At 36.2% G+C, this 24293-nt stretch overlaps 1 protein-coding gene across 1 annotated transcript in view; it reads right to left on the bottom strand.

The window, feature by feature from the left end:
• The window catches only part of SNTG1 (syntrophin gamma 1), a 534413-nt gene that overhangs the window by 54831 nt on the left and 455289 nt on the right, over positions 1 to 24293 (bottom strand). Inside the window, exons 15-16 of the mRNA XM_024578290.3 lie at positions 9507 to 9659; positions 4769 to 4861 (exon numbers count right to left, since the gene is read on the bottom strand). Of these exons, the coding sequence (XP_024434058.1) occupies positions 4769 to 4861; positions 9507 to 9659 (246 nt within the window). The remainder of the gene's footprint in view (positions 1 to 4768; positions 4862 to 9506; positions 9660 to 24293) is intronic.

The raw sequence follows: 24293 nt of genomic DNA, 5'->3' as shown, positions 1-24293 counted from the left end.
CGATGAGATTATTTTCATGCTCAATTTGTAAAACAGTGTTTGTTTGAGCTCATCTGCCATGCACATCACTTTCTCAGGAATGCGGCACAGAGTGATAGATGGCCAGTGCGGGGCAGGTTTAAAAAACAGCATCTGCAGTTTGTCCAGGTTCTCCCAATCTCAGCTATACACGTCCTACAAGTTTTGTTCTGTCAAGTACACATTTGATCATTTCCTTCTTATGTCTTAAACCCTTCAAAAGTATTCTTTTCTTAGTATCAAATCCCCTTTTGTAGGCCCCCTTTTGTAATCTGGCTCTTGGTTACACACAGATTTGATCTCTCATCTCCTCTGACATCAAATTAAATGTCCTTCCTTACTGACAGATATTTGGATAATCTTACCCTTGGTATCTCAATTTCTGTGAAGCCTTCCTTGAACACCCAAGACTGATACATATACCCCTTCTGTGCCTCTCTATAGAGAGCAAATTTTCAGTATATATTTATTTTAAACTATTACTCTTAAAGTCTCTGTTTACATAGAAATCTATTAATATCTGTAATTAATTAATGCACATTTGCAGGTTCAAATGAATATACTGGCAACAAATCTATAGTTTAAGATATGAGAATCATACAAGGTGTGTATGGAAAAAGTCCAGCCATTGTTAATGTAGTGAGAACGGTTTGCATGACTTCGATGTAACCTGGCAGCCAAGGATTGTGGACTGGAATGTGCACGTGTGAACAATGACTTCTCTGTGCTAGCCAGTGGGGGTGGCAGATGCTGTTGAATGAGCGTGTGTACTGTGTGGCCGTCACGTTCAAAAATAACTGAGCAAGTAGAACAACCAATCTGCATTCAATTTTGCATTAAGCTTGAACATTCCTTCGTAGAAACTATTCAGAAAATTCAGAAGGCTGCAGCTACGGGCAACTAAAGATTGGCAGCTTCAGCATGACAATGTTCCCCCTCATGCATCATCTCTCTGGCAGAGTTCTTTGGCGAAACATCAAATCACCCAGGTGACTGAGCCCTCATACAACCCAGATTTGGTGCCCTGCGACTTCTGGTTTCTTCCAAAACTAAATCACCTTTGAAAGGGAAGAGATTTCACACAGTGTATGAGATTCAGGAAAATAGGATGGGGCAGTTGATGGTGATTGGGAGAACTGTGCGAGGTCCCAAGGTGCCTACTTGAAGGGGACTGAAGAATCATTGTCCATGTACAATGTTTCCTTTATCTTGTATCTTCTTCAATAAATTGCTGCATTGTTCGTATTATATAGCTGGATGCCTCTGGACAGACCTCCTATAAGTATGCAATGTCATACTTTGACACATTAGTGAGAAAACCTTTCTCTGACACTGAAAAGGCTTCTTTTTCACAAAAATGAAGATTACAAAGAACAAGCTGTGTTGTATATGACAACACAGCAACAGTAAAGGAAAAAGAAGAGTGTATAACCTATTGCTATGTTGCCAATGTAAAGTGGCATTTGTGGAATACAGTGCTATGCAGTGTATCTTGAACTCACTCTCTGGGAAATTCATGCACAAGTAATAAATAATGAGAACCAGCTTGACATTTCCAGACATCTCACTGCTCTCAAACCTGCAGCATTTTAAAATGATCTAAAATCATGCTGACTCTCATGTCCAGCCATAAAAGTTCCTGATCTGGTCTTTTAGTTTAATTTTTCATTATTGTTTATTTTGTTTTTTCAAAATTTCTTGTAAATATGAAAAAAAGGGTTTTAAAATACATTAATGTGTCAATTCTCCCCTTTGTGCTGTGTAAACAGTGCAGTATTTGCTTCATATGTACTCAGTCAGCCACTGAGAACACCGTTCTCCCTTTTCCTGGAACCCGTACTTTATCATAAGCCCTTCCGTGTGTTCGCACAGTCACTTCGAAGCCTGATCAAGATGCAGAGCAGAAAGACAAAATGTGTGCAGCTAAAGGATATGAGGTGTATCGTTGCCATAAACTCTAGCATTCAAACATTTAAAAAATCTGCTGGACACGTCCTTCCTTAAGGATTCTTTCCACACACATATAGAGAAAAAACACCTAAATTTTACTGAATTATTTTAATAAATTATTAGAATGAAGCTTTTTAAGTTATATGTAACTGGACTTTTTTTGTCTTTAAAAATAACTTCTGGGCTCACTCCATGTGGTGACACAACCTTTTTGCAGTAAGGTCAGCTCAGTGGTTTGCCCACGGCTCTCTCGGTCTTTGCTGGTTGTGCTGGCGTAATTATTAATAGCTCTCCCTTTCACGCTCCAAGCGTCACAGTTTTAGCAATGATACTATCTTAACTATAATGTGTATAGATTATTTTCCATCCCTCCCAAATATCTAATTGCATTGAAGTTAGATACTTCCAACAGCAGTCAGAAATGAGGGATAGTGATTACTACTCCTGAAGGCCAATTATGACAATTTGCTTAGCTTCTCATGACTCATCCCTCCCGCCCAGCATACCCAAGCAAGAAGCTATACACATGTTGTGTAGACCGTCCATATCACTATTTTCTTCCTTACACACAACTTAAAGAGAAGCTCAGAATAGATTCAAGCTTTCAGAAATGTGTTCAGATGAATTGTGTTTCCCTCTTCTCTACTAGTATAAGATATATATTTTTTCACCATGTGATAGGGTTTGGTGGCAATTGTGGCAATAATGTTGCCTTTTTTAAATATCAGACTTCAACTTTTTTCTCTAATCATATGAATTTATTTTAAAAATTACTTATATTAATAAATACATATGAATTTGGCTAATTAAATTAGTAAAGTCATTAAACTGATTTAATACTCATGAGCCTGTGCTGATTTTGAAAAGTATTACACACACACACACACACACACACACGGGGGAGAGGAAGAGACTTTAGTCATAGGAAAAGTGTATATAAGTCTCATATGAAAGTTATTGAAGGAGCTGCTGGCATCTGAACTTCCATACTCGGAGAAGAAATTGTTGTCATTATATAAAGGCAACACGCTGGACAGTCAAATCTGACCAGTGTATGTATGCTATTTATTAATTTTACAATTTCAAAATAAAAAGAAACATTGGCCATCTTTAAATAATGTGAGATTTTGTGTGAGAGTTTTGGTTGCTTAGTTACAAAACATCATAAGATCTCCAAACACCAGCTCACATCTTACTTGGCTGTGAACAACTGGCTGTGCCACTAGACTTCCATTTTCCCAAGATCAAAATAATCCCACTGTCCATACACTCTGCCTTTCTCACATGTTTGTATTACTGTCACATTTTATTTGCATTTGTTTTTGAAAATCCTATACAAGGGTTAATTTCTAGGTAAAATATAAGTTTGCCGGTACAGAATTACCCTTAATCCTTAAAATTATTGAGAAGGAATACACCAGTTTATTTCTGAGACCACACTTTGATGAAGGAGGAAGTGGAGTGAATCTAAAGAAATGATGTCCTGATGGGAAGAAAGAGACTGGCTTCTGTTGGGGACCAGAGCCCCAGTCACAAACTGCAGCAGCGACTGCAGTGCTGTGTGGCACAGGCTATTAGTGGTGGGAAGCAGGTCAGCTGAGCTTTAAAGTGTTTTGGACATGACTGGCTGAGAAGGTGCCCTTCATCACTCAGTACACATAACTCCCAGACGCATAACCTTTATGGAAAGGGCACCCAATCAGATAGTGTAAGACCTTATTAAGTTAAATATTTACAAGGATTATATGCCCTGGCTAGAAACTTCAACTACTCAAATTCCTCCATTCTATAATTCTAACTTATTGCTTATAAAACTAAAAAATATGCTTTATCCATTTTCATGTTAGAGATGCTGATAAAGAAAATAATCAAAAGAACATTTTGTTTAAAAAAGTTTTTGAGAAAGAAAATTTCCCCTCAATATGATGTCACACCTTTAGTAAAAGAGGAAAATGAATATATATAGATATATGACGGGGGACCCCCAAAATAGAATTATCTTCTGGAGGGCAGGCCCCTGGAGGTACATGCTTCCCTTGAAGGTGAGTATTCTGGGAACCCATCTGTGTTACTGTACCAGTTGGCATTGTTGTCAGAGGCTGCCTTTGGTTTCAGTGAATTTTTTTCAAAGATTCTTTGAATGCCTTTGCCCATTTCATGATGGGTGACTTCCAAGTACACCCACCCACACCCCACTGAGTGTTGAGCAGTTTTTGACCAAAACCCAGCATGACCCCTGTGCCCCACCCTCCCTATTCATCTAATCTTGCCCCAATCAACTTTTTTCTGTTTCCCCCATAAAAAAAGTCCTCAAAGGGAAATATTTTGCTGATGTGGAAGAGGTGAAACCAAAAATGGCAGAGGCACTAAAAGGCATCAAAATTGACAAGTTCAAAAATAGTTTTGAGCAGTGGAAAAAAAATGTCTCAATAAGTGTATTGCATCAAATGGCAAGAACTTTGAAGGTGACTGAAGTTAAAACATGTAAGAATAAATACACCATTTTTAAGAAATAAATTCTGCTTTTTGGGTCCCCTCTCACATACATATAAACATAATATATATTCAGTTTATATGGTTCTAATGTTTTGTGGCAACACATCTGTTATATTGAAATTTTAAACATTTGTTTTCTATGAAGATATTAAAATGTAATTTAACTTTTATTAACAAAAATGAGAATCTTAAATTTGGCACAGGATAACCAATTAAAAGGCTGACAGTTGTTTGAAGTTATTTCAATCATTCTTAAATTAGAATGTCCGGAGCACACTTCTCAGAGCCGCCCCAAACACATTACCTTTGTCGCAGCATCGAAGCAGATAAATCCTGTGCTAAAGTCAATCGTGAGTCCCATCAGATGACTTTCTAGCACACACGCATATGTCTTGCACTAGACGGAATAGAAAACACTGTTACTTTTTATGCGATTGATCTAATATCAGTATTAATAGCTATTTATCCAAGACTGTGTGACAGCTTCTTTAATAATTTCTTACTTACATAATAGCTAACAATAACATCAGTAATTGTGTAAGGTAGATAGTATTATCAACACCGTAATGTTAATAAATCAGAAGCCACATTGCTTCTGACCTTCCAAGGGGTATGCAGGGCCAAGTTCCCAATTTTTTTATAGGACTGTTTTTACCTTGCCCCACTTTCACCAGGCTCCCCTGCTATATTGGCAAGAAAACTGGTACAAAAAATTTTAGGTGTAGGCAAGATTATGAAAGTTGTTCGGTCCTCCAGCTAAATATCACTACATTTTCATTAAAGCAAAAGTGAATTATTAAAGATTAAGGTATTACTCAAATTCTTGGCATGCCACTTTTATAGATATTGTTAAAAGAGAATTGTCAGGCATGTAAATAGATTCTGTGATGAAGGCAAAAATGTACACGAAATATCTTGACCTTAACAGTCTCTGTATGTTCACCCATGTGGCATAAGCTATTTGCCAAAGACATTTACCACTTGTTATTTGCATGAACTGTTGATTATTCACAAATCAACAATCAATGACCTTTCACATTGAGATAGATTAATTCTAGTTTTACTTACATAAAAGTTTTGGAAAGACTAATATAATTTAGATTCTGAATTATCTATAATTTAGATATAATAACATGAAAGAAAAAACTTGGGGCTTATATGCAACATGGTACAATTTTATGTCTGTGGGCCAGTTTCATCTGCATTCCATTGCAAACTGTAAGTGGGATTTAAATAAAGAGAAATAACTGTAATTAAACAAGGAGAAAGAAAAGGAGGGAGAGAGAGAAATCTATCTTATGCAAATTTTTAAAGTGATTCTTACATCATATTGGTTTTTGTAATACTGTATATATAAGTACATTGAATGAACCACATTCTCACTATAATAATGAATAAATGCTTTTGCCTTCACCAAAAAGCTGTATACTATATTCATATGTTTAAGCCCACTTTGTATAGAAAAGTTATAGCCATGCAAAATTATTCATTTGGAAGTGAGATTTCCAAAAAAGCGTATTAAAAAACAAACTTAATACACCTTTTAAGTTCATTTTGGGTGTGCTTTTATTTAATATGTAAGCATATTCCATGCTTGCATCTACCCATTACTGTTTTGTTAAAACTATTATCAAATTGAGGAATGTTCAAGGTTTCCTCTGATTTAGACACAATTGTTTGCTACTTTCAAGTACTACCATTTAAAAAAGAATATATCAGGTAGAAACATTGAAAATTATAGAACATTAAATTTATTTTTTTAAGTTTGTAAGTACAAATTGAATTACATTCTCAATAATCATTAAATGAAAGTGATATAAGTTGAGACATACTGAAATTTAATTTTATAATGTATAAACTTAATATGCATATATAATTAATATACTTAATATGTTTTAATATTAAATATTTGATTTGTTTAATTTCTATGTTTATTTTATAATAAAAATTGAACTATAGTTAGGAAAAAAGCAAAACATTATACTTTTTAGGAAAGTTCAAATTAAGACACACTTTGAAAGATTTTTGCACAATTATATGTTATTATACAATATTTGAAGGTAACATCACACATAAAATACTTCTTATTTTTAATCCCAAAAATTTTAATTGAGAATGTTTTCACAATTATTTAATAGAAGCATCACCTGATCAAGTAGGTTAATCCTTATTTGATTTCTTAGCCAAAGTAGACATTTTGACTATCTGTATCCAATTTATAAATGTTAGACTTAATCAGGCCATTTTTTTTCTCAATATACAACCTGGTCTCGGGCAACCTCACTCACTCCTATGATTTTTAAATCTATCTAAAGGCTAACAGCACAAAACATGTTCTTTTAGATGACAGTTAACTGCCTATAGCTTGATAAAACACATATAAAACAGTTTGAAATAATAATAGTTAAAGGAAACCATTTCAAAAGTATTATACTTTTTCTTAAAAGTACTATTTTAAAAGAGCTATACATATTTTTTCAAATTCAATTAGTGTAAGTTCAAAAGAGTTATCTACTTCTTACCAGTATATTCACTTACTCTTGGAAAATTGCTCACAAATAAGACAAGCAAAAGTACTAAAAATAATGTAAATGAATTAAGTCCTATTTGGTACTTTTAATATTAGAGAAATATTGTAAGATTTTATTCATATAAAATTGTATCTTTTTGTCATAATTTTCCAAATTTTAAGGTGTTAATTTAAAAGACAATGTAGAATATTTAGAAGTGTCCTGCATTCAATGAATTACCTCTTAAAATAAATATATTGATATTTATATCATTATTAAGTACATTAGAGATCAGAAAATGTGTAAATAAGGAAAGGGATAGATTAGAAGCTAGGAAATGTTAGTGTTCAATCCCATTCAAGAAAACCAATTTCAAAATGACAATCAATTATATTTATTAATTCATTAATTACATTAGTCAATTCTATAATTTTCCATGTTTCTGCTCACTTCCCTATAGGTCATATGTTCCTTCTTTATTTTATTTCTTAATCAAATTTAATGGTAGTGGGACTATTGTTAACATAGAAGGAAACATTGTAATGTTTTTCATGTAAATATGTTCATATCTTTGAATTCTGAAAACAATACCAAAATGTTGAGCCATTGACTATTGATTTTTGACACAGTAATCAATATAAAATATTGTATTTTTGTAGAAAATTTATGACTAGGAAATTATAAAATACATTTAAAATATAAAGTTAAAAGGCATTAAACATTTTATTTTTTAGTTACTATGTGTATCATAAATTGGTATTTTGAGTAAGTAAGGTGATAGTCAAAAAAAAATGCATTGCTCAAGATATCAGCTTACAGAAATGAATCCCAGTTTTTTTTTTTAAAGTATTGACATACAGTGAAACAACATAATTTCATCTCTCTTATTTCTAAACATCAGGAGATTTAAAATGAAATATTAAATAGAGAGATTATCAAGTTGAAAACACCATGTGTTTCCAAGTGTGATATTCTAGGGAAATAATAATTTGAAAAACCTAAAAATATCAGTATAGGTTTAACATTTAAAATGGCAGCTCCTATTAAACTAAGATATTTTAATATATAATCTTTATTATATTTTTTCGATTACCATTTACTACCCTTATACCCCCTCACCCCTGCAATCACCACACTGCTGTCCTGCTTTAAAATGGTCTTAGATGATGATACTTGAAATAAAATAATAATTAAGATAATTTCTTTCTATTTATGATATTCAAGTATCTATTGTCTGCATTGAGGTTCTATACAGTTAAATGATTAAAACAATGTTTGTTTTTAAACATGTTTGGATATGTGCAGACTAGAGGAGCTATTAGGAACCATCAAAAGTGAAATGAAACAAGTGAAATGTTAGCCTTGTCCCTGTTTGCTTCCCTGATTGCCATGTCAAATGTGTGCAACTTGATGTACTGAACACAGAATTGTACTCAGAAAAAAAATAATAGATGTTAAAAATCAGTTCAATGCATTGAAAACAACATTCATCCAAGTCTCCTATTGGAGATAAGCATTCTAGAACTATTCGAAGTTATATTACTATTTTCATGTATTTGTTTTCAAAAGTAAGTATTTACTTCTGTATTTATTTAAGTCCTATCTCTAAATCCACTTGCATGTGTCACGTGCACCATAACTGTTCAGTTTTGCCACACGTCTCTGTTAGCAGTCAGTGGCAGAGCCAGTATTTGGTAACCTATTCCATTCATGATTCTCTGAATTGGAGAGGCTGAAAGTTCTATAAAGTTTGATTAGATATAACTTCATAGTTAATAAATAAAGTTTAATAATGATCTTTTGAATACTTGTGATGTACAAAATGCACTGTACTTCAGTTGCTAGATGAATGAAATAATCTCAAGCAAACTATAACTCATTGTGAGCAATGCCAAGAACACATCACTCCAATCCATGACAGCAAGACCAGAGCTGAGAAAATAATACTGGTGACAAAAGAAGGTAATATTGGTGTTCATAAGGGGGGGATTTGGACGGAATTGTTGTGGATGGAGTAGTGGTGATGAGTGGGCAGAGTAGACTGGAAATCAGGAAAACCTTCATGGATGATACTATCCATGAAAAATTTTCAAAGTCTATGTGTAGTTTTGAAGGGTAGAAATGAAGTGAAGGCTTTCTGGCAAGAAACAGCATTATGAGTGAATGGAGCCATTTAGCTGAAAATCAGGTGGTCATGTTGGGAGAACAGGAAATGGTCTTGTAAAAGATTGATTAAATCAGAACATTTTCATTTAGATTTAAAGTGGAGCTGAATCTAATTAAAATTACCAGTATACTCTTGATGAGTGGTAAGAAATAGCCTAGAGAGATCAAATTATAAAAATTAAAATGTGTCTCAAAGCTGCATTACCATTCATTTAATCACAATTGCTAATTATCAAGTGTATTTAGGAAGGAGAGCAAGACTCAGAGAACTATGTTTTTTCACTAATTTGAATTTATTTGATAACTCTAGGCAAGTGGGCATGCATCTGTGTGAGTTGCAGACCCTAACATTCCACAGACTCCCACCTGTATCCTTTCCACTTCCAGAAAGGTTGCTGTTTGGAAGGCTCTTTCCCACTGGGCGAGGTCATAGTCTAACTCCACAGAGAAGTAGAGGTCCTCTCCAGTCTCAGACTGCACAGTGAAACAGTGTTTCCGCCGATCCAGCAGGTCACTGTCCTGATGAAAACCTGAAGTTACACAGGCTGGCATACATCAATTCATATTGCTAACATGGTCATACCTTACATCAATGTCAATTAATGCATGGTGGAGATGCCAGTCATAAAGATTACACTCTATATCACTAAAACTTCATTAAAATGATTGCTGCTTAGAAGGTGACTGAACTTGGGGTGATGAGCACAAAGGCAATACACAAATGATGTATTATAAAATTGTATACTTGAAACATGTGTAACTTTATTAAACAATGTAATCCCAATAAATTTAATTTTAAAAGGGTCATTGCAGCCAAAATTCCAGGCCTTAAAGTCCATGACTAACACAGTTCTTCTCTGTATAGACATTGAAGCATGTCCATAAAATGGGAGTTAGGATTTCTGGTTTCAGCTTCACTGGCAACATTTCTAACTATAAAAAAGGATGACATACAATCTCCATTTTTTTCTTAAAGAGCTGTCAAGATGATGAAATTAAAGAGTATCAGTTTGGCCCTAAGAGAAACAATAGGCTCCAGAATACTTTCTGCACATTGGAAGGTATCATTTAAAAATGGAAATAAAATACTAGCTAAGTGCACATTTGTGCATTTTTCTCATTTGTGACTCCTCTTTCAGTAGTATTCTCTAGTCTTTAAGATTTATTCCAAGTCTCTTGGATACTTTCTGTAGACTAATAACCAAATACTGCCATTTCTGGGATATGACTCACATTTATAAAGCTGTATTACACAGAAACAACATATTATGAATGTGTTTGCTAATAATGTATATACTTTTCTATTCAGATGTCAACAGGCATAAGCAAAGTGTATTTTTATTTTGAAAAACAAAATAAACCATGTATTTAGAATAATTATTGACCACATTGATATCACTAGTCATGAATTTTTATTATACTTTAAATATATAAAACTAAAGGCAGACAAGGTTGCCAAATACGGGTGAGTTATTCCTATGGCAAGTTTCTGCATATGCAGGTATGATTTCTTCTCTCCTGCACTTTACGGTTATGTAGCCCAACATTTGCTAACATGGTAACTCACTTTTTTTCTCACCTTTCTGGACACAATGATCATTACTCTAATACTAAATTATTTCCTTTAAGTTAATGGCATTTTTGAAATTTAAAAGGGAAATAATAAGAAAGGCAGATGAAGGATAAATATTTTATATTAAATATAAATTTATAAACAGTCCAAACTATTGTTTTTTACTGTCATGTTCACTACTGTTTTTTTTATTGAACTTGTCACGAGTCAGGAAATCATTGTCATTATACATAAGGTTACTTAAAAGTAACAAAAACTGATTTTTTTATGAAAAAGGAAAGCAAACACGATGTGGAGTCTTCAGCAATAAATATTTTTATTCTTTTATAATTATTCTAATAAGGGACTATGACATCTACATCATGTCCTATACAAATAAATGATAATTTTAATAACCTATTATAATAATACTATTTTTTTATTTTTATGAAATACTGTTCTTAGTGGATCCGGGAAGATGGCGGCGAGATAGGTGGGAGCAGAGTCCACGTCCCCTCAACACCAGTGAAACACCTTGCTGATCTGAGGAGCAGAGCGAACAGCCAACGGTATTCCAGCATATATGAAGATCGGAGACCAAAGATAGAGGACACTGAAAGATCTCACGGTAAGAAGAGTGCTTAAGGACAATAAGGTCCCTGGGACCTGCACGGGGACCAGGGCGGCTGAAGCCCCAGCCGGGGTGCAGGGTCTGCTGCAGGATTCTTGGGAGAGAGCCAGGCTGAGCTGTGTCAGCAGCCAGCTGCTTGTTTGTACCAGGGGGGCTTGAATAGGAAGAATTTCACAAAAAGAAAAAGAAAATAGAGGCAATCAGGGGCTAGTTAGAGAACTCTCCCCAGCAGCCGCAGCCGCTGGCGCCCCTCCCCCCTCAGCCCCTGGCCCGTGAACTTGGGATAAGCAGCCCCAGCGCTCATCTGAAGCCCGGTTGTGCACACCCAGATTAGCGGACTGGGGGCCCACAACTGAAACCCCAGCTGGCTGCCCACACATGAGACCCCAGCAGGGCGCCCACACCTAAAACCTCGGGTGGGTGAGCACCGGGAGCAGAGGCTAGCTGCCCCACGCACAGGCCCAAGGCGACAGACCGGCCAGCCATGTGCGTGACTCAGGCCCAAAGTGGGGGAATGGCCTGCCACAAGTGACTCAGGCCCAGAGAAGACCAGCCGGCCACGTGCAACCCAGGCCCAAAGAAGCAGATCCACTGATCAACAGACTGGCTGCCTGTGAGGGACCACACCTAAAAGAACTGGTTCTGAATGACTCCTACCTAGCCCCTGTGCACAGAGCCCTGCAGGGCCTACTGGTTCTCTAGGATGAAGGCAAAACACCCAGCAGAGGGGAGCTGCAGGGTTAGGGAAGACTGCATTCCCTGGAAAGACTCAACCCAGTAGGGGGCTGAACTACCCCAGAGCAGCACCCAGAGCCCCTAGCATCTAAGACAGCAAAGAGCGAGAAGGGGGAGTGTGAGTTGCCCCTAATTGGTGCAACTCAAGGACAACACAACTGGTGAACTAAAGGCCTAGTGGGGAGCAGAAGGACCCTGAGGAACTGGACTGGAGGCTGAACAACAGTGAAGAGTGTGGCTCAGGAAGGGAGAAAAGTGAAACCAATCCTTCCAATAACCCCCTCCCGTTCCACAGACAGGAAGACCAGCAGAACTAACCTGACAGGTTTAAAGCAGAAGACTTTTTTTTTTTTTCTTTCCTCCTTTCCCCCTGAATTCCTTCTTCCTTTCTGTCCTTCTATCATTTTTTTATTCCTCCTTCCTTCCATCCTTTACCTTTTTTATTCCTTCTTCCTGCCTTCTTTTATATATACTTTTTTTTAATTTTTGTTAAAATTCCTTCTTATCTTGCCTCTGATCTTTCTTTATTCCTTCTTCCTTCTTTCCTTTCCTATTCCCTCTTTCCCTCCTTCCCTTCTCTCCCCCCACCCCCACCTTTCTCTTTTTCCCAAAGGTGAGACAATAAAACCTGGAGTGCTGAAAGCCCAGAGTTAGACCATGTTACACCCATAAATGTCAGCTCAAGACCAGTGAGCACAGGAGATTAAGGAGACAGCACCACTGAATCCCATTGGCATTCTACCATAGAAGTTCATACCATAAACGCAGGGAGTCAGAATAGATCAATTTAAGAAGCAGAGGCTAACAAGAAGAGTCTCACAAACAATGGGAAGACAAAGAAACAATCCCCAAATGAAAGGAAAGGAGGAAGCCTCAGAAAGAATGCTAACTGAAAAAGAGGCAACTCAACTCTCAGATACTGAGTTCAAAGCAATGGTCATCAGGAAGCTCACTGAGCTCACAGAGAACTCCCAGAAACTACAGGGAAACTACAATGAACTCATATCATTGCAAACTATATCAACATGAAAAAGGAAATAGAAACTATCAACAAGGGCCAAGAGGAAATGAAGAATACAATTTCTGAACTGAAGAACACAGTAGAAGGAATGAAAAGCAGACTTGATGAAGCAGAGGATCGGATCAGCGAGCTGGATGACAAGGTAGAAAAAAACACCCAGAAAGAGCAAGAAAAGGAAAAGAGGCTCAGAAAGAATGAAGAGGGATTAAGGGAAATGCAGGACAACATGAAACGTAACAATATCCGTATAATAGGAATACCAGAAGGAGAAGAAGAAGAGCAAGGGATAGAAAACCTGTTTGAAAAAGTAATGATGGAAAATTTCCCTAATCTGAGGAGAGAAAAAGTCACCCAAATCCAGGAAACACAGAGAGTCCCAAGCAGGAGGAACCCAAAGAGGCCCACCCCAAGACACATCATAATTAAAATGGCAAAATTCCAAGACAAAGAGAGGATCTTAAAGGTAGCAAGGGAGAAACAGGAAGTAACATACAAGGGAGCCCCAATAAGGTTAGAAGCTGACTTCTCAATGGAAACACTCCAAGCCAGAAGACAATGGCAAAAAATATTCCAAGTAATGAGAACCAGAGGCCTGCAACCAAGACTACTGTACCTATCTCAATCAAGATAGAAGGCCAAATAAAGAGTTTCCCAGACAAAAGAAGTCTAAAAGAATACACTTCCACCAAACCAGCTCTGCAAGAGATGCTAAAGGGACTGCTTTAAGGAAAGGAAGGAAAAGAGAAAGAGAGAGGAACACAGGTAGAAAAAAATGGCAATGAATAACTACCTATTGATAATAACCTTAAATGTAAATGGATTAAATGCTCCAATCAAAAGACATAGAATAGCTGAATGGATAAGAAAACAAGACCCACACATATGCTGCCTACAAGAGACCCATCTCAGGACAGAAGACTTACACAGACTGAAAGTGAAGGGCTGGAAACAAATTTTCCAAGCAAACGGACAGGAAAAAAAAAGCAGGGGTAGCAATACTCATATCAGACAAAATAGACTTCCAAAGAAGAGCCATAAAGAGAGACACAGAAGGTCACTTCATAATACTCAAAGGAAGAATCCACGAAGAAGACATAAACATTGTAAATATATATGCACCCAACATAGGAGCACCCAAATACATAAAGAAAATCTTGGAAGACTTCAAGAAAGATATTGACAGCAACACAATTATAGTAGGGGACTTTAACACCCCACTATCAAAAATGGACAGGTCTTCCAAACAAAATATCAAGAAGGATATTGTGTCACTTAACAATACCCTAGAGGAAATGGACTTAACTGATATATATAGAGCTTTTCATCCCAAAGAAGCAAAATACACATTCTTTTCAAGTGTCCATGGAACTTTTTCAAAGATAGACCACATGATAGGACACAAAGCAGGCCTCAACAAATTCAAGAAAATTGAAATCATATCAAGCATTTTCTCTGACCACAAGGGACTGAAACTAGAAACCAACCCCAAAGGAAGAAACCCAAAACACTCAAAATCATGGAGACTGAGTAGCATGCTATTAAACAATGAATGGGTCAAGAACGAGATTAGGGAAGAAATCAAGAACTTTCTGGAAACAAATGAAAATGAACTCACAAGAACCCAGAACCTATGGGACACAGCAAAGGCAGTCCTGAGAGGGAAGTTCATAGCAATACAGGCCTACCTTAAAAAGATAGAAACATTTCAAACAAACCACCTAACCCTACGCCTACAGGAACTGGAGGAACAACAACAAAGACAGCCCAGAGCAAGCAGAAGGAAGGAAATAACCAAGATCAGAGCAGAGTTAAATGACATAGAGACTAAAGGCACAATTCTAAGGATCAATGAATCCAGGAGCTGGTTCTTTAAAAAGATAAACAAAATCAACAAGCCTTTAAATATTCTCATCAAGAAGAAAAGAGAGAGGATTTAAATAAACACAATTAGAAATGAAAGAGAAGAGATTACAACTGGTATCACAGAAATATAAAGGATTGTAAGAAATTACTATGAAGAACTGTATGGCAAGAAATTTGAAAACCTAGGTGAAATGGACACATTTCCAGAAAAATATAATCTTCCACAACTGAATGAAGAAGAAGCAGAAAGCCCGAACAGACCAATAACCACAGACGATATTGAAGCAGTAATCAAAAAACTCCCAACACACAAAAGCCCTGGACCAGATGGTTTCACAGGAGAATCTACAAAGCCTTTAAGGAAGAGCTAACCCCTATCCTTCACAGACTATTTGAAAAAATCCAAACTGATGGAAGACTCCCAAACTCTTTTTATGAAGCCAGCATCATCCTAATCCCAAAACCAGATAAAGACACAACGAAGAAATAAAATTTCAGGCCAATGTCTCTGATGAACATAGACGCTAACATTCTCAACAAAATATTGGCAAACTGCATCCAGCAATACATTAAAAAGATCATACACCATGGACAAGTGGGATTCATCCCACAGATGCAAGGATGGTACAATATTCGCAAATCAATAAACATAATACATCACATCAATAACTGCAAAGACAAAAATCACATGATCATATCAATAGATGCAGAAAAAGCATTTGATAAGGTACAGCACCCATTTCTGATAAAAACACTCAGCAAAGTGGGAATAGAGGAAGCAGTCCTCAACATAATAAAGGCCATATATTCGAGATCTACAGCCAACATCATACTCAATGGATAAAAACTTAGATCTTTCCCACTAAGATCAGGAACAAGACAAGGATGTCCTTCAACATAGTATTGGAAGTCCTAGCCACAGCAATCAGACAAGAAAAAGAAATAAAAGGCATCCAAATTGGAAAGGAGGAAATGAAACTGTCACTGTTTGCAGATGACATGATAGTGTACATGGAAAATCCTATAGACTCCACCAAAAAACTACTCGACCTAATAAATGAATTTGGCAAAACAGCTGGATACAAAGTCAATACTCAGAAATCAAAGGCATTCCTGTATAACAACAATGAAACTGCAGAAACAGAAATCAGGAAAAAAATCCCATTTGATATAGCAACAAGAAAAATAAAGTACCTAGGAATAAATATAACCAAGGAGGTAAAAGACCTGTACTCAGAAAACTACACAACACTGAAGAAAGAAATTAAGGAAGACACAAACAAATGGAAGCATGTACCATACTCATGGATTGGAACAATTACCATCATTAAAATGGCCATACTACCCAAAGCAATTTATAGATTCAATGCAATCCCTATTAGAGTACCCATGACATATTTCACAGATATAGAACAAACATTTCAGAAATTTATATGGAACCATAAACGGCATCGAATAGCTGCAGCAATTTTGAGAAAGAAGAACAAAGCAGGAGGGATCACAATACCTGATATCAAACTGTATAACAAGGCCACTGTAATCAAAACAGCCTGGTACTGGCATAAAAACAGGCACATAGACCAATGGAACAGAACAGAGAGCCCAGAAATAAATCCAAGTTTTTATGGTCAATTACTATTTGACAAAGGAGGCAGGAGCATAAAATGGAGCCAAAACAGCCTCTTCAACAGATGTTGTAGGGAGATCTGGACAGCTATGTGCAAAAAAATGAAACTCGATCACCAACTTACGCCATACACAAAAATAAACTCAAGATGGATAAAAGACTTAAATATAAGTCGTAACACCATAAATGTCCTCGAGAAAACATTGGCAGGAAAATCTCAACATTCCACGCAGCAACATCCTCACAGACATGTCCCCTAAAACAAAGGACATAAAGGAAAGAATAAACAAATGGGGCTTCATCAAAATAAAAAGCTTCTGCATGGCTAAAGAAAACAGCACCAAATTACAAAGAGAACCAACAGTATGGGAAAACATATTTGCCAATGATACCTCAGACAAGGGCCTGATCTCCAAAATATATAAAGAACTCACACAACTCCACTCCAGGAAGACAAACAACCCAATTAAAAAATGGACAAAGGACTTGAACAGACACTTCTCCAAGGAAGACATACAGAGGGCCCAGAGACATATGAAAAGATGCTCAGCATCACTAGCCATCAGAGAGATGCAAATTAAAACCACAATGAGGTACCATCTCACACCTGTCAGAGTGGCCAACATAAAAAAAATCCACAAACAAATGTTGCAGAGGATGTGGAGAAAAGGGAACCCTAGTGCACTGTTGGTGGGAATGCAGACTGCTGAGGCCACTGTGGAAAACAGTATGGAATTTCCTCAGAAAACTAAAAATGTAATTGCCCTTTGACCCAGCAATTCCACTGCTGGGATTATACCCTAAGAACCCTGAAACACCAATACAAAAGAGCCTGTGCACCCCAATGTTCATAGGAGCACCCTTTACAATAGCCAAGTACTGGAAGCAACCTAAGTGCCCATCAGGAATTGAGTGGATCAAAAAACTATGGTATATTTACACAATGGAATTCTACGCAGCAGAGAGAAATAAGGAGCTTATACCCTTTGCAACAGCAGGGATGGAACTGCAGGGCATTATGTTAAGTGAAATAAGCCAGATGGTGAGGGACAAATACCATATGATCTCACCTTTAACTGGAACATAATCAATAGAAGAAAAAAGGAAAACAAAATATGACCAGAGACATTGAAGTTAAGAACAATCTAACAATGGGCAGGGGGGAGTGGGGAGGGGACAGTGAGGAGAGGGGATTACAGGAACTACTATAAAGGACACATGGACAAAATCAAGAGGGAGGGTGGAGGTGGGGGAAGGTGGGGGTTTCAGCTGGGGGTTTCAGCTGGGGTGGGGTGGACAGATGGGGAGAAAAGGCACACAACTGTAATTGAATTACAATAAAAAATTAAAATTAAAAAAATAAAAAAATGAAAATTACTGATACACACAATGAAAAATACTGTTGTTAATATTTTTGTGTAGTGAAAATTTTGAAATACATCAAAATATTTTTAGGAATATTTTCCACCATTAGATATTGCAAAAGAGAAATTTGGGAATTCAACTCAAAATATTAGAAATCTGATTCTGTATATCACAGAATGAAAAGAAGGTATATTATTCAGCCAGTATGATATACATGGGAAAATAACATTTATTTTTAAGTTACATTGTAACAGAGTGAAATGCTGGGTCTCTGACTCCGTTTTCTTCAAGCTTGAATTGTTCCCATGTCCTTCCCACAGGCATGCTAATTATTAGAGAAATTCTGCTTGTGACACAAGTTTAAAGACCAAAAATTCCCTCCTACTTGCCTCCTACCCACTGCTTCATAAAAGAAGCCCAAACCCGATATTTTCTTAGGGTGGATTTGAGGACTAGACCTCCCCTCTTCTTTGTTGATGATCTCTCAGTCAACCCACCTTTTCTATCTGCAAAATCTGGTGTTTTGAGTTTCGGCTTTTTGAAGCGTTGGACATACATAATTTGGAACAGTAGCAATATTAAATTAATTAATAATATAATTAATTATATAATTTCCACTTTCTTTTTTGCTATGCAAGAATACATCAAAAGTAAGTGAAAGTGATGTCCATGAATTTGAATATTTTCATTTTTTATACCAATTGCAGATACTAAGATACCAAAATCACTTTTCTACTAAAATGTCACCTTATGCATGCCAAAGTATTTATTTAGAATATCATTAAATCTGTAAATTATGACTTATATATTCACAGGCAAATCTCATCTAAAAAGTAAAAGTTTTAACTTTTAAAAAATATAATTTAAATAAAAAAATTGAATTAAAATTCAATACATTTTAGGTATTAAGACTTCATTTAAAATAAATCCAAATGAACACTCTATGCATGTAAATGAATTCATTTTTCTGGATATTAGTTGCCTTATAAGGAAAAAGAAAAAATAGAACTTTAATTTTTCTCCTTCTTAGGAAATTTGAATCCCTATATAAATAGACATAAAGCAAACTTTAGAAAAACAACATAAAGCATATCTTTCAAATACACTCTGTAAATTAATCCTTATAATGACCCATCAAAATAGTCTATCACCTTCATTTCCCTGAGGAGGGAAATAGGTCTTTGACACATCAGTCACTTCCACATTTTAGAAGCTGTTTCATCTAGGGTTTAAAACTCATTAGCTTAGAAGTCATTCAGTTTAGAAACAGTGCAGGCATTTTAAAAAACGGGATCATAGTAGTTTACCTCAAGGATCTTATAAAGATTAAATGACTTTAAATGTATATCACTTAGAAATGACCTGGCTCATCATGTTAAGTGTTCCATAATATCACTAATAATTAACAATGTTAGCCATCACTAATACTGAGTGTCACTAAAGCCTGGGTGATATCAGACTCTGAATTCTATATTCCAGCGCATGCACACACACCCCTTTCTTTGTAGGACAGTGTGACACTGTTATATAGAATGTAGGATATGTACGTTAGCAGAGTCAGAAAGGCTCAGTTCATTAACAAAACTAACGCCAGTCACAATGAAAGGGACACACGCTTGCTGAAGCTGATGCACACTTGACTTCTGCCATTCCGTAAATATTTTGTGTGTGCTGCATGCGTGTGTCCACAGAAGTATGGAATTCAGTCCCAGCTTAAAATAGCTTTGTATATGGTAACCCTGGTCCCTGTAGACATTTGTCATTCCTGTTAATAACATTTGACTTGACTGATATCATATATATTACAAAAAGCTTTTACAGACATTTTCTCCTGATCCATTCTGTATTGAGACCATTAAAGTCTAGAAAGTTTAAATGACTTAATAAGTAAAGATGCTGAACATTCAGAGATTTTTGAATTTTTAATTAAAATATATATATTTTAAAAAACATAACCATTCACATAGTGAATGGATTATTGGCATTAGAATATTTAAGATTAATACTCTTGGGTTCAGTACTCTTTGGGGAAAGAGCTGAGTGGCTCAAACAGGGTGGATGTGGGATAATCTCCCCCGACCACCAGAGCACTAGGAGACTGACAGTTTCAAAGGGCAAAAATTTTCCTGCGGAGCATCTGTCTTTGCACTAGAATTTATGTGATTCAGTTGCAAATGCATTAACTGATATCTTAAAGCAAAACCAACATTATTTTTTGTGACTCTGTTAGGTAGGGGATAATGACCCCAGCTAACTTCCTGTCCTTCCAACAGGCTCCTCAGTTACAGAATCCATAACAACCTCCTTGTTTAAATCTATCCACCAGCATAGCTTAAGCTCCTTCACTGGCTTAATATGTGTTTGATTTAGCTTTTCACAGGATTTAGAAATGGAAAAAGAAAAGCGTTTCAGTGAAGACAACTAGCAGCCCATGTGGAAAAGTGCTATGCACCTTCAAAGGAAGAATGCTTTTTTACGTAATAATTGTTTTTTTAAAGTTTATAAACAATATCATATAATAAAAATAAAACTTTCATCCTGGCATTTGATTTGTATTCATGATTTCTTATTTAATATACTTGAATAAATTTTCATTATTATTTTATTTTTAATCTTTACCCAAAGATATGTTTATTGCTTTTAGGGGGAGAGGGAAGGAGAGAGGGAGAGAGAAAGAGAAAAAAGAGAAACATCAATCAGTTGCCTCCAGTATGCACCCCACAATCTATGAACAAATCACAATCAGTATATGAAAATTATTCTTCAATCTTCTTTTTTTGAAAACTGAATGTCTCACATTGTAGTTTGCAGTTTCTGTTCTTAATATTTGTTCACACGTGATTAAAAACATTGGGGTTGTCAATTCCTAAAAAGTAACCCTTTAGAGCCTCAAGAACAGATGTGACCTACCTTTCAGCTTTCTATTTGTAAAACCAAATCAAGCACATTATTTTACCTCTCTCCATTGGTCGTGTTTTAGCTATCTTATTTATTTATTTATTTGAGAGAGAGAGAGAGAGAGGGGAAGGTAGTGATAGAGAGAGGCACATCAATTTTTTTTCTACCTATTTATGCATTCATTGGTTGATTCTTCTATGTGGCCTGACCAGTGATAGAACCTGCAACCCTAGCACATCAAGAAAATGCTCTAACCAACTGAGCTACCTGGCCAGGGTTATGTTAGTATCTCTTCACTGTGACCTATCCAACTTTTTCCTAATCCCTTAAGTAGTAAAATCCATCAGTCAGCCAGAATGGACCTGTATGGATCTGGCCAACATGAGATACAAAGGGAATTACTCATGTCACCTAAAACTAAACTTTTATTTATATACCCTGCTATACTTTATCAGTGCTATGCCCATGGAAAATAAAAAAGTGCATATCATAGTGGGAAGGAGTATCTGGCTAGCAAATCATTCATAAAATGTATACAATTAATCTTGAACATGTTAGCAGATAAAGGGGAACATTTGGGGCCCCAAAGTTCAATTACTCTTCATGAATATAAATTATAAAATTTTTAGCCTGGCTTTTGATTTTTGTCTCCTAAAAATGATCACAGTCCTATTAGATGCTATCTATTTTGTTGTTTTCTTGTTACTTCTTTTACAAATACAGGAACTTTTAACTGTGGAAATATTTCCAGCACAGTTCAAGATAGCATACCTCCACTACTATGTCAGAAACTATTTTACCCTTTGCCTATAATAGGTATTCATTTTATGTCAACCAAAAAAGTACTGCATGCCTGATGGATGCCAGGCACTGTTCTAGTGTAGGTACATATCGCAGAGCCAAACAAGATATCTCTGCCTCATGGAGATTGTTTGATTGGGGATGAGACAGTTCGCAAAGGAAACAAAAACACTGTTCAATCATAACATGCCATCTGGTGAAAAAGCCTGTTATGAGCTTTTGGGAGTCCAGCCTTCCAGGGCATTGCCATTTCAATAGAATACTTAGGAAAGGGCTCTTTAAGGAGGTCCCATTTGAGGAGTAGCATGAAATAAAAGAGTAAACAATTTAGATATTTAGAGAGGATGGCAACAAGTTAAAGAACTTAAAGCTTATGTGTGTCAAAACATAATAATGAAATTGCAATGAGTTAGCGGGCAGGTAGCAGCAGACTAGGGAAACAGGGGACAGCATGAGGGGGGTGGTGTGATAGAGATCTTACAGTGTCCTGTAGTTGCCTTGAAGACTTTGAAGTCTACTTTGAGTGAAATTGAAAGCTACTAGGGGGGCAATGGATAGGCATAAAAATAGGAGAAAAACGATTAGACTAATGCAGTTGAGCCATGAGGTCACCTAACCAGTGTCATAGCCATGGTTTGGGATACATTTTTGCTGATGCAGCATATAAGTGTATGAGAGAGAGAGACTTGAGATTGACCCCAAGGTCTTGGAATTAAGCAAGAGGAAAGTTAAGATGGACATTAACTGAGGTGGGCATTTGGATTGTGGGAGGGCATGTTAAGTTTGAAAAATCTATTAGATATCCATGCAGAGGCATCTAGAATATAATAAATACATTTGTAATTAAGAGAGAACTCTGCACAATGAGGTACCATCTCACACCAGTCAGAGTGGCCAAGATAAACAAATCCACAAACAAATGTTGGAGAGGATGCAGAGAAAAGGGAACCCTAGTGCACTGTTGGTGGGAATGCAGACTGGTGCGGCCACTGTGGAAAACAGTATGGAATTTCCTCAGAAAACTAAAAATGGAACTGCCTTTTGACCCAGCAATTCCGCTGCTGGGATTATACCCTAAGAACCCTGAAACACCAATCCAAAAGAACCTATGCACCCCAATGTTCATAGCAGCACAATTTACAATAGCCAAGTACTGGAAGCAACCTAAGTGCCCATCAGCAAAAGAGTAGATGCAAAAACTATGGTATATTTACACAATGGAATTCTATGCAGCAGAGAGAAAGAAGGAGCTTATACCCTTTGCAACAGCATGGATGAAACTGGAGAGCATTATGTTAAGTGAAATAAGCCAGATGGTGAGGGACAAATACCATATGATCTCACCTTTAACTGGAACATAATAAATAGAAGAAAAAAGGAAACAAAATATAACCAGAGACATTGAAGTTAAGAACAATCTAACAAGGGGCAGGGGGGAGTGGGGAGGGGACAGTGAGGAGAAGGGATTACAGGAACTACTATAAAGGACACATGGACAAAATCAAGGGGGAGGGTGGAGGTGGGGGAGGGAGGGGGGTTCAGCTGGGGTGGGGTGGAGGGATGGGGAGAAAAGGCACACAACTGTAACTGAATAGAAGGTAATAAATACATACATTTGTAATTAAGAGAGAACTCTGAATGAATTCATAGTTATTGGTATATAAATGTCATTTAAAGCAATGTTATTGGCAATTGGTTGGGAAAAATTCTAACGTGTGAGTTTCCATAAAGGACTATTAACATACTGGATTATTCTGAGGAACTTTTGTTTTTTCTTTCACTTTTATACATAATAGTAAAACCATCAAAATACATATCAATAATAAATTTCCTTTCACATATAAAAATAGAGTTATTGTCATAAGTATATATAACAATGTATAATTTAAAAATATAATATATAAAATGTGGCATATGTACATATATACTAATGAAATATGTTTTAATATAAATACTATTTTTGATAAATACATTATGAAAATAATTGATTATGGTATAACTCAGAGCCATTAAATATCTGGAATAAGACACATTCCTCTTTCCTTTTGTATGTAATTCTTTTCCATTCCTGACATGTAACAAGCTATATATGCCCTTTAGTATTCATTGTGTCAGTTTATGTTTCTACATCAATAATCTTGACTTTATATAAATACAAAGCATGCAGGTATAATTCTGTCCAAAATAAGTTTTTATTTCTGCAATCAAATTTGATGAAACTTAGTTAATGCCCATATTTGATCTGTTACATAGCATTTATTACATTATGTCTCAAATGATCAGCTCAATTAATAATAGTCTATATCAATTTATTTTTTTGTTTAGATGGTTATTGAAAAAAAGTCAGTAAGCCAGGACAAGAGAAGTAGGGAAATAGACAGCTGAACAATTTGCAGCCAGATACAAGCTCCAGGCCCAGAAAAGCAGCAAAACCAAGTGGGCGATGCCAGGGCCAGCTGAAGTGCCTAATGACACCCCTGATTCTGGCACTGACCAATCAGTAGAGACCATGACCCTGAAAAAGCACACCTAGAAAACTAGTGAATATTTTGCTGAAACCCTCTCCTATGGCCCTAGCAGACCTGATCAGGGCCAGGTCACCAATCTGGTTACAGTTATGGCTTTTGTTTATTTGAAAACATTTCTACAGAAAACAGAAA

Source organism: Desmodus rotundus, chromosome 8 (genome assembly GCF_022682495.2).
Source record: "Desmodus rotundus isolate HL8 chromosome 8, HLdesRot8A.1, whole genome shotgun sequence".
Classification (NCBI taxonomy): domain Eukaryota; kingdom Metazoa; phylum Chordata; class Mammalia; order Chiroptera; family Phyllostomidae; genus Desmodus; species Desmodus rotundus.
Note: the sequence above shows the minus strand (reverse complement) of the source record. Positions and strands in the feature narration are given on the sequence as shown.